The 12269-nt window shown below is 45.2% G+C and overlaps 1 protein-coding gene across 4 annotated transcripts in view; it reads right to left on the bottom strand.

Annotated features, from left to right (window-relative positions):
* rbms3 (RNA binding motif, single stranded interacting protein) overlaps positions 1-12269 on the bottom strand; it is a 290727-nt gene that overhangs the window by 121797 nt on the left and 156661 nt on the right. For all 4 annotated transcript variants that reach the window (XM_035411964.1, XM_035411956.1, XM_035411971.1 and 1 more), the window contains one exon: positions 700-758. In XM_035411964.1, coding sequence (XP_035267855.1) covers positions 700-758 — 59 coding nt within the window. The remainder of the gene's footprint in view (positions 1-699; positions 759-12269) is intronic.

Raw genomic sequence — 12269 nt, 5'->3', positions numbered from 1 at the left:
GCAGAAAAAGCGAGAGAAAGGGAGGGAGGGGGAGATAGAGCGGGAGAGAAATGGAGAAGGTGGCGGACACAAAGCGAGGGACAGACATAGGGAGGGAGAAATGGAGGAGAAGTGATAGAAAAAGAAACAGGATGAAGGGGAGGGGCAGGTTAATGCTATCGGGGGGGGGGGGGGGTCTCGCAGTAAGCAGACTGAGATTTCTTCTCCTTCCCTTTGTGACTGACCCACTGGGCAGCACAAAGCGGAGAGATCGATGGGGGTACGGCCAGCGTCGCGCGTGCGGTGCGGTGCGGTGCCCCACAGGAAGAGCGTCTCCAAAAGCAATTAAAAGATAGGGCCCGACGGCGGCCGGGCGCAGCGGACCCTGGCCTCCTGGCCTCGTCTGCTGCAGACGCTCACAGGACTTAGCGCCACACTCCGCTCTTCCCTCACGGGTCACCGTGCGCACCGCTGTTTACCTCACATTAAGCCGTACTGCATGTACAGTCATTTCATGATCTGCCATGGTTAGCCAGTACCCCATAAAACCCAGTGCCTCTCATGGCCAGGATTCACTAGGTTCTGATAAACCGTAGAGGACAGAAGGGGCTGTGGTAGAGAGTAAGAGCGTATAAATGTTTGATGATGGGAACAGGGCATTCAGCCCCTGTAGGCCTGTCGGTGTATCCTGATGAGAGACGCACAAACACAGGGACTCACCTTTACACTGATTTGTGTTCTTGTCCAGGATGGCCTTGGTTGACACTATTTTCCCATACCTGCCAAAGACACACACGCACAAAACATGCCATTAGCTCCATGTTTTACAGTGGAATGTGTGTAACTGAGTTTGAGCATAGCATATGGTTTGCATGGCTGCATTTGTGGAGGGTCAAGGTTGAGAGGCCAGCCACAATACATTACAAATTAGATACCTGTGTTATAAGTCATCTATAAACATATCTAACCTTAATAAATTATTTATTACATTCATATTGTAAAAATGAAAAGTCATTTGTATGAATTTTGCATGTCTGTGTTTCTTTAAATGGGTGCACGTGTGTGTGAGTGTGTGTTTGCCTGTGTTTGTGTGTATGGGTGTATGAGTGTGTTGATGTATGTGTGTGTTTGCATGTTTGTGTATGAGCATGTGTGTGTGTGTGTGCACATGTGTGCATGTGTGTGTGTGTGGGTTGGTATGTGTGTGTGTCCAAGTGTAAATGTAAACCAGTGACAGGATCTCCCATGGGCTCATTCAAAGGGACAGCTCACTCATGTTTAGCTCTTATTGAAAGTTTGTAATCAGCTCTACAGGATTTCAGATTTGTTTTTAGGCCACCATTTTCAATCTCTACCCCTCATCAAGATTTTAAAAAATGGTGCATCTATGCATTCTTTCTGACATCCAAAAATAACTCCCAGAGAGAAGGAGGGAGAAAGCAAAGATGGAAGACAGAGGCATATACAAAAACCTAGAAAAATAAATGTGATAGAAAACATCAGAACTGAGGGCGTCTTTAGAAGAGTGAAAAACCCCTCTAGTATCGGTACTGTGTGAACATCTGTTCTTTGTTTTAAAGGCTTTAAAGTAATTAGGATTGATTTAGCTTTTAATTACTTACCTGCATTTAACATTGAGACTGTAAAAGAATGGTGCTGTGTGTGTGGTTCACATATGTCAAAAGAAAAGTGGTGGACTGTATCCTGTAACTTCTGCATGTATCTTGCTATCTCCTCCTTTAAAACAGTTAATATAATAAGTAAGTGATCTGATTTGGTTGGGTTGAACATACATTTTTATTAATAATGAAGGTTGCATATCAACAGAAATAAATTGGAATAAATGTCTTTACTCAAAAGCCTGCCATCAGCAAAAACCCTTTACACTACACTTCATCAAATCATACCTCTCAACTGATGTTGGACCCAGATCAGGATTAAAATAATCATGGAATGCAAAAAATGTATGTGCCCAGAACTAGAGCTACTACACAGAAGTGCCAGATTATTTTCCCCCAAATTTCCAGTTCAAAGCTTTTTGTTCACACTGTTGATTGACAGTAACTTGAAAAAATCTAACCATAGAATGAAGCTGTGGACACCAACATTTAGAATACCAATACTGAATGAATACCAAAATAACAGCTAATTAATAAAGAAACTATACATCACCCTCATGAAGATACTGTTAACATTAACCAAGTCCCCATGCATAATTATATGATATTTATTTTTACAGTGAGTTTAATAAATTAGTTAATTAAACTGTAATAAATCAATGGCTAAAATTTTAGTAAACTGCCGACACGATACATGAAATTCTCAAGCTGTTTTGAGAGAAATGCTTTGTGAGCAACCCAAAAGTAAAGAAGAAAAACTTCTTAATACTGCTGAAGCTATCTTTGGAGTGAGGTTTTCAAAATGACATTTAAATTGAGCCAGTCACATCGCACTAGCAGGGAATGTTAAACCGAACCAGAGCTCGAAAATTCCACTGAATGTTTTGAGTTTGTAGGTGCCAAGGGCTATCTATCCACATGTGACAACAGCATGCTAAAGTGAGGCGTTCAGCGCAAAAACCTGTGAAATAACAGCTTGTTTAGTCTTTAAATTTCGCTGTTTTTGGGTGGATACATTTTTCAGCGGTAGCTGAGCTTTGTGAGAATAATGTTTATTGATTATCTCTGCTATTAACTGAATCCAGCCAAGCGGGTGCTTCCCTTTCTTTTCTCTGATAAGAGGACTTTGCTAACAAAGATTCGGGTTTCAGGAGTAACAGCGCTTTGATAATTCTCCACCGCTCTGCGTCCCCTCTGTGGGCTGAAAAAGAGCCCTAGATAACCCCAGCCATGCCATGAACACACTGTCAGTCTCTGCCCTTCTCACAAACACCTTCGGTCCTGTGAAACAAGGGATTTTTCCGCCTTTTTTGTTTGCTTTTTTAAATAAGAGGCCGCTTCCATTTCTATTAAATGCCACCAACGTCAAAAGACAAAGAAACGAAGATGTTTATTACACAACACAAATCCCTTCCCCCTCCTGCAGTCAGAAGAAAAAGGAGGCCTCACACTCCAGATGAGGTAATAAGCTCTTATCAATGTTTCCCCTCGCAGGAGAGATGGCAGAGACAGCACCTCCATCTGAGCCTGATGTGATTTTTAATTAAGCCGTAAAGCCAAAACTCCTCCAGGTAAGCAAAAAGTATATTACTTCACTTTTATAGGGACGGAGGCGTTTAATAAAGGAAAGATCATTTCCCCTGTCAGGGTGAGCGTCTCCTTCCCTCAGAATATGACACATGCTCTGCCTGAGAGACGGGGGGAGGGGGGGGCTGGCCTCCCGGAAGCTTTCAGCCAAAGCCTTCCCACCGTTTGAAAAAGGTTTCGCTCATTTCTCCAGTTTAGTGTGCGCACATTTATTAAACTAAATTCACCATCACACACGTCGCACACTTTCACAAATGCGCTGACACACGTAGCCTTAGCTTCAACGTCCCCACAAGAATGAGACTCGATGTTTATGAGGGCTTCTCTTATTAAGTGAGCGTGTGCAGTGCAGACAGGCTCAGTTTCACACTAATGAGAGCTGTTTCATGGAAAATTAACTTGTATTTCACAATGTTTTGGCAGAATGGATTTCTGTTTTTGATGGTCGGTTGAGTTGCATGTGTGGATTTTGGTTTTTTATCCAAAAAGCTGTAGAATGGCTGTGCGCAGTCCAGAAAGGACCGTGTGAGACTGTATCCATTATAAGGAAGCAGCTGAAATGAAGGGAATTCCCTGTGGGAAACTGAAACATGCACAGTGGGTTTTTACAATTGAAATATGCTGTATAATGTGGGATGCCCTCTGTCTCACGCAGTGCATTGGTAAAGTAAACAAATATTACAACGACTGCTACTGACATTACCAATAATCCTACTGCTACATTGTGATACAGTAGATATATGCATTACCTGTAATATGCTTACTCCTTCTGGAATTCTGGCAGCGTATTACATTAGGAGACCAGCAGATTCGGCAGCAGTAGCAGTAGCAGTGAGTGTGCTACATCAGACCAGACAGCCAGTCTGGCTAGTGGCACAGCATTGCCTCGGCCCCCATCCCCATGGCGATGAACGTAAATCAGCCCGTGCATCGAGACTGCAGCAGTGTGAGCCCTCCATTAAAACCAGCAGACAGTGGAGGAGGGGGGGGGGGGCAGAGTATTGGGAGATTGATAGTTAGAGGAAGGGGTGGAGGTTTCCCTGGGCATCCAGAGAAACGGTGCCTGTTTGGAGCGCTGCCTGCTGTGAGCTGAGGCCGTGTGGCGGGCAGGGATGCTGACTAATGCCTGGCACCGCGTCCCGCCCATCACCCAGGAAGACTGAGCGGAGGGGCCGCACCATGTGACCTGGGAAGTCCATGTGAGTGGGAAGCACCATGTGACTTGGGAAGTCCATGTGAGTGGGATGCACCATGTGACCTGGGAAGTCCATGTGAGTGGGATGCACCATGTGACCTGGGAAGTCCATGTGAGTGGGATGCACCATGTGACCCGACTTCAACAAATAAACAAAGGAATGAATCATATACGCGGCTCAAATCTGCATATGCGCCAGAAATGCCGTAAGGAGGAATATGGGTATGAATGATTCAGCAGAAAGCAGGCAGCCCTCGGCTGATGGACCCATCCCGCCTGCTTTCCAGGCCACTGATGTCTGTGGGCAGAGAGGGGGGAGGGGGAGGGGGAGGGGGCACAGGGACGGGCGGCTCACATAGATACGTACAGCCCAGTGAACGGGGCCTTTGTTCCTGACCGAGCGTGAGCCTCCGTGCCGCAGCGCCCCGCCTGCCACTCGCCTCGGCTGGGAGGTGAAGCCCAGCGCAGCAGCTCCCCGCCGCGCCGGCGCGGTCAGCGGAAACCGCCGCGCTCTGAGGTGCGCTCCGCGACTCGCGTTCGCACGGCGTGCTGAAACCGGCGAATGTGGCGGCCATTTTATCCTCCCCGTATCCATTTCCCTTCCTGAGTGGCGCTTGGCAGCCGAACAGAGATTCATGCGGTTCTCCTCAGGATGGAGATTTATATAACTCATTCTATAAATCTCAGCGTGGCCTTCACGAGGCTGTCGATCCCCGCTCCTTCAATAGGGAGCGACGCGGTGTTTGGGTTTTGCATTCTTGGTGGCTTAAGTGTAAAGCCTGGGTTTGTATCTGGGTGTAAGACTGCCTCGCAGCTGCTGTTTTTGGCTCATAACTCCATCGACGCTAATGTGTCATTTGGCAGCAAGTTTGAGAACTGACACAATTAGAGACAGGTACAATTTGACCAGAAACGCTGCCAGAAATCTGCCAATGCCATGCATGCACCTTGGCCTATTTCTTATTAGAAGATTCTTTGGATAGGTTTGATTTTGATAAAAGACATATGCACTGTAGTAAAAAGTGCAGAGAAATAAATCTACGGTGTTTCAACCATATGCAATAATTTGGTTTTAAAAGGCATCATTAATTATGTTTACATGCTTCTGCTGGAATTCACAGCTGGCCCTGGACTAGCACACAGGCCAGGGCCGGGAGGTTTAGGCGGATCTTGCATCGCTCTATGTAATGGGAGCTAGTGCTTAATTGCGGATTTTCCGATATAAATCTCAAAGCTCTTCTCTTTTCCAGGAACACCTGGGAGAGTGTTTATAGACAGCAAGCGGGGGAAAAAAACAAATTCAAATAAAAGTAAAGTTCAGGATGTTCCCTGAGCACATTCCCCTTCACTGCCCTCCGCATCAGCGCTTTCCCCCATTAGCTTGACAATGCAGCAAGCTGGGTGTTACACCTTACAGAGCACCCCTTCCAAAGCTAGGCATAAAACAAGTGAATACATATGTACATAAATACAAAAGCAAATCAAAACACATAAAAACCATTCAGGAAACCACTAGCATCCTAGCCTGCAAAAGCATAATATACAATTTCAAAGAAACATTAACATCGAACACCTGGAAAAAGCTCTCCATTGTTTTCACACTGATATTGATTTCCTGGGAACAACACTACCATTATCTGTCTGGATACAATTCATTATATATTCTGCATTGGTATTTTAATGAATTCTTCCTCTGTCTTATTGTTCGTATTCAAGGTAACGTGATGTTAAGAAAAACAAACAAAAAATGTATTTCAACAATAAGTGTGAAAGGCATTTCTTCCATTATGTAGGCAATAACTGACTTGATCTGCAGTATGTGTGCCTCCATTCATTCTGCTGAAATATGTACTGCAGCTCGGGAAATCTCAACAATGAAAACCAGAGTAAATGATGAGCATCTCATATCCTTGGAAAGAGCATTTTGTGGAGGAGAGCAGTGTAATGTAATGCCAAATATAAAAGCATATATATTATCTGGGTGCTGGGAAGCCTGGCATAAACAGGAATGAAAGGCTTTCGGAGAAAGCTTACGGGGCTTACGCTTCATCCGCCAAACCAACAAACCCCGGCATCACACGGCGATGCGCTCCTGCACGGACCCGCATTCCCACAGCCACACTCCTGCACGGACCCGCATTCCCACAGACACACTCCTGCACGGACCCGCATTCCCACAGCCACACCACGGCAGGCTTCAGAATCGCATCTAAGCCCTTCACAACACCAGCTTGTGCCAATATGGAAAGGCTGTCATAATGGCCTATAATTGTGTTAATTATGCATTAGAGCCCTATACCACATCCATACCAAAAAAGCCACAACCTTAATTTTTTGCTCATGGGCAAACAAAAATTGGGTTCAGATTCTGATTCTTTAGATCCGTGTGGACTGCAATCTGGAGATCACGCCACAAATCTTTAATCAGGATGAAGTTTAGAGACTGAGATGGCTGTTGCAAAACATTCATTTTGTGGTCAGTTTTGTAGGATGCTTCACATCATTGTCTTGCTGAGAGATCCATCAGCAGCCAGGTTTTTGGCCAAAATGTCATGGTACTTGCTGGAGTTCATTGATATTAAAGGAATACTATGCAGGATTTTACAATGAAAATATGAAATAACCAAGCATATCTATGATGCACTGGCAATCTTTCGCCAAATGTGTGCACCTTTGACTGTATTTATAATTCTAAAATGTGTTTGGGGTGTTTCAGGGTGTGGTACTCTTTTCTGTGTGTGGCTACAGAGGCAGTGTGGTTTGGGATCAGATCTCAGCGCGGTGTTTGTTACTAACTAGCTGGCTGCTGTAATGGCCCAGATACAGTGAAGCAAAAAACAGGCCGACAGGACTCGTTCTAGAGTTCTAGGGTTATCCATAGAATTGCCTTTCCTTGGTGTCATCAGATTAAGTTTGCAAAGGGGTTGCCTTGTTTTCCGTTGAACCTGTAAGTAATGTTACCTCTAGATATCCAAATACAGTTACCAAAAATCCAGTTTTTGCACGGAATGTTGTTTTTCAAATAATTTATACATATCCGGTTTGTGGTCCCGAGTAATTGAATGGAGAAATTTACCAGCAATCTCTAATGAATTTGTGTGTCAGTGACTCAGTTGGGTAGCCTACTAAGGGTGAGTAGGTGGGGCTGAAGACAGAGGAGGAGTCTTCTTTGACTGTAAACAGAGGACCACAGCAATGCTAAAGAGCCCCAGGACCAGACAAAGTAAAACACCCCACAACAAAGGTCCACCACTATATTTCAGCATAGGCACTAACCTTTTCAATCCAAGCGTGTTACTTCCGATGCTAAAAGCACTAGACCTTCTACTGGTACTGAGTGCTATGTTACCTACCGGCAGGATCAGCACTGCTCCTCCGTGTTCATAATGAATACATTCTCAACTAACTGAACATCAATGGCTTTTAGTGTATTTTGCGCTAACTTCTTTGCAAGCTCTAGTGTTAGATATGGTATCTGAATGTGTTAGAGGACTCAGTGTTCCGCTTCTTCCTTTCCTCTTAGAAGGCCACTGCTTTATCTTCTTATATCCCCGCATCTCTTTCTTCCTCTACCTCCCTCTTTCTGTGAGAGTAGAATACAGAGAAGCCAACTGGGTCTGACAGACAAGTCAGGGTAAACATATCCACCCACTCACTCATGCACTCACTCACTCACACACTCACTCAATACCCCCTAGGTGCTCTCATTTCATGGCTGACTCACTCATTCATTCTCATTGACTCATCTCCCTGCAAACAATTTTCTGTTCTCAGAACATTCCGGGAACATTAGGAGCATTAGGGTAAACGTTCCCAGCACATGAACACGTCCAGTTTCCTGGAAGTCCCTTGAATGTTATAAAGTCACAAGGAATGGCAGGGATGGCCTGAGAACAAAATTTTGTCATTTAAGTTTTAAACATTTTTATAAGATGGAAATCAAATCAAGTCCATTTTATGAGGAATGTTAGCAACACTAAACAAATCTTCTATTTCAATACTTTCATTTGGAAAATTCTCAAAATGTGTTTGACATATTATCCATAATTCTTTTCTTGACTACATGACAACCATTGGAGGTACTGCCAAAAAAAGTGTGCATGCAATCTTCCTGGAATGTCTTTCTGTGACTTCCATGGAATTTATTTGAAACAATAAAATGTTCTAATTCTGTCTGGAGATTTTATCATCATAACAATATCTCACAACCAAATTCTAATCCAACCATAAACCTTCTCATCATTTTAGAAACACACACACACACACACATACACACTTGTCCATGCATTCACACACATTCACCTGTGCAGTGAATGTAATGTAATGTAATGTAATGCAATATAATATTCAAACCAGTACAAGTGGGGTGACACAACAGCTGGAGTGAGGGGGTGTGGACAAATTTCTCTCCATAAACAGCCATTGCTGGCACAGAAGCTCAATAATAGTGCTGCCCCACAGTGGAAGAGAAAGAGGCAGGAAGCTGTGGACCCCATCTCTGTCAGTGTCTGAAGTGGAAACAGAGCACTCCTCCCATTTATCCTCCACGGCTGAGTCTTAGGGGCCAGGGGTGGGGGGTGCACAGAGGAAGACCAGCCTTCAGAAATCATAAGAGAAGAGGGTGGGGTGGAGAGCACTGATGGGGTGCGCTGGGATTGGGGGGTGCACAGAGGAAGACCAGCCTTCAGAAATCATAAGAGAAGAGGGTGGGGTGGAGAGCACTGATGGGGTGCGCTGGGATTGGGGGGGGGGGGGGGGGGGTGAAACCTGAGAGCTGTGGCGTGCTGGTTCTGACTGCTGAATGTTTGGACAGGTGCAGGCTGAGCTGCCGCATCCTCCTCTTATAAGGCACCCGTTTTGGGGGCTTAGAGCCACCCCTAAAAGCAAGCGCTTAACGCGGCCCATCCTGCCCTCGGGCCCCGACGGGTCTGTGTGCAGGTCTGTGCGGAAAGCCATCCCATCAGCCTGACCTATCCCACACAGCCCTGCGTGGACACGGCTATAATCCGCTGTCCGCAGTACGCATGCGACGTGCTGGCGCATGTGTGTGTGGGCGAGCGTGTGCACGTGGGTCTGCATTAATACGTGTGTTTGTCTTTGACCTTTTCACTTCAAAACGACAGTTGAGCAACAGATTCAATTTATCCACGTCGGCCGCGGTCTTCCTGCAGAAAGCAACACTGAGACTGCTTAAAATACGGGTCAGGAGTCTTACAGCAATACAAGGACAGGACAGCTGAAATAAATTCGACAAAACCCTAAAAAATAACCAGATAAAAGTGAATTTAATCACTGCAAGGCCAAGTGATAAAAAACACAGAGAACTAGAAGCTTTTCCATTAAAAGTCCTGTGAGTTAAAAGGCTGTCCCTGACTGACTGTCCTGCAGTATCTTTTTGAACGGGAGCCAGTGTGTTCCACAGGCAGGCTCGCTCGGGCGCGGGGAAGTGGGCGTCATCAGAGTGCTCCGAGAGCCGGTGGAAAAACATGTCTCCGCCCCCCCTGTCATCAGCCAGGACCCTCAGCACGGCGGCGTCCCAAAAAACTATCAACCTTTCCGCAACAATGGGGGCGGAACCAAAAATAAGCAGGAACAGGATGCCATTTAAAAACCAGATATGGGCGGCGTAGATAAGTGTTAACTGGGATCATGGGGGGGCTGCTCAGAATCATTACATTTGTGTTAAATAATTATTTGAAATACAATCCTTTAAACGCCAAATAACGTTCTATAAAATCCTGACTATGAAAAAAACAACCACTAAACAAAGTGTTTTCAGATTTTACAAGAATCTAAATCTAAAGTTAAATTATTTCAAATATGTATTTGAACACATATACATGCCCACACAAAGGCTCACATATGCACAAGAACAAACAAAATAAAAACATGAGCACATACAAACAAGATACACGCAAGGACATGCTGTACAAACACATACATGTGTATGCACATAAACGCACGGGCGTACACGAGCACGTGCACGGGCATGCAGACACGTGTGGGGGTCACCCCGCCCCATCCTGGCAGCAGACGGGCCTTTTTGCAGGAGGAGCGTGGGAGAGTGACCGCACTATGCCACACAGGGGAGGACCGGCAACCTCTGCTTCTTAAAAATACTTTAGCTCTGCAATAACTGCTCGCTCGCAATCGTTTCTACAGACAAACAGGGAAGCATTTGGTGTTCTTCCAGTATTTCCCTGTGTGGCTGTTGGGGATGGAAAATGTCTGGTTTTTGCAAGTAATGTTCCACTGTACTGAAAAAGGTGCCCTTGCAGTGATGTAGGTCGGTGCAGATCAGTGGTGAAGGTCAGTGGTGAAAGTCAGGGGTGTAGGTCAGCGGTATAGGTCAGCGATGAAGGTCAGTAGTGAAGATCAGTGCTGCAGGTCAGTGGCAAAGATCAGTTGTGAAGGTCAGTGGTGAAGATCAGTGGTGGAGGTCAGTGGTATAGGTCAATGTAGGTCTAACAGCAGGGTGAAGACTTCTCTCTGTCTTTCAAACTGGACTCCTGATTCTACTGAAACCTGCTTATGACCTTATTCAGACAGTAGGTTCAAATCTCAGATTATGCATGGCTATTATTCACTTGGACTAGTGCTGAGCTGACTTACTTTAGTATAATAACCAGTTTTAAAAAAGCGTAATACATGAGGAAAAACTTGTGAAAATTGCTCTGGAAGAGGATATGTACTGAGATAAAAAAAAGTGCAGTGCGATGTGAAAATAAGGTAGGGCTTAAAGTTACCACTGCAGAGCACAACTTCAGATTCAAACCTTTCTTCTAGAAATCAAACCCTTCTTATACTAATCCCAGTTCTCTAATCACTACTCCATCCCACTATCCTACCATGGACAAGGCTTGAACCCTACCATCCAAACGGCTAATTAGAGGAGCACCCTGTATGTACATCACACAGCAAACGTCAGCCAAGGCCGCTGTCAGAACTTCAGATGAACCCCTAATTAACGAGACCATTAACGGTCCCGATTCCGCCCAGCGCTTCGAGCCGAGCGATGGAACCTTCTGGAGACGCCAGGGTGACGCAGCGTGAGAGTTCTGAGGTGCAGTGTCCGCAGCCTAACTGGCACAACGCGCCCCGGTCCCTGCAGATGGGAGTCCCAGCTAAAGAGCTGTCACAGTGACACATCACATCACGCCGCTGACGCAGAACTCGCAGCCCAGGTGCGCTAAGAGTGATTAAAAGCCAGCACCCTATCCAACACCTCCCTGCGCCAACTGTTCTGCCATCACTGCTAATTAGCGTCATTATTATCACTGTTTCTAACTGATATTTATGTTGTTTTATTTTCGCGTGTCGCCGTGGATGCAGTTAGTGTGTTGGTGTTGCTGCTTTGTGGCATCGGCACTGAACACCTGCACACACTGCGCTTTGAATACAGGGCGGAGTGGCTGCCATTGTTCTCAAGTTCTCCACCTTATTGGTCCATGAGTAAATTCAGCAGCACTGAACTGTTCAGTGAATGTGTCTATTAGGAGAGTGCATAGAGATACAGTATGGAGCTGTTCACTGAATGTATCTATTAGGAGCATGCATACAAAAGCAGTAAGGAGCTGTTCACTGAATGTATCTATTAGGAGCATGCATACAAAAGCAGTAAGGAGCTGTTCACTGAATGTATCTATTAGGAGCATGCATACAGAAGCTCTACAGTAAACATCCTTCAGCACCTACCCAACTCTGCAAGGATAACATGATGTAAATTGTATGTGTTTACAACACAACTTTATTTCAGGTCCACATTAATAATTCATCCTTAGTTATGATTCATCCTGCAGTAAGGATACTGATATGCCCATGTTGTGTATCAGAGCTGTGTCTGTTCAATGGAGAAGGGAACATCTTTGTGCTGTAGCTTTTTGGAAAGC

Source organism: Anguilla anguilla, chromosome 1, assembly GCF_013347855.1.
Source record: "Anguilla anguilla isolate fAngAng1 chromosome 1, fAngAng1.pri, whole genome shotgun sequence".
In the NCBI taxonomy this organism is placed as follows: domain Eukaryota; kingdom Metazoa; phylum Chordata; class Actinopteri; order Anguilliformes; family Anguillidae; genus Anguilla; species Anguilla anguilla.
The sequence above is the reverse complement of the archived record's forward strand: the minus strand, read 5'-3'. Positions and strand labels throughout refer to the sequence as shown.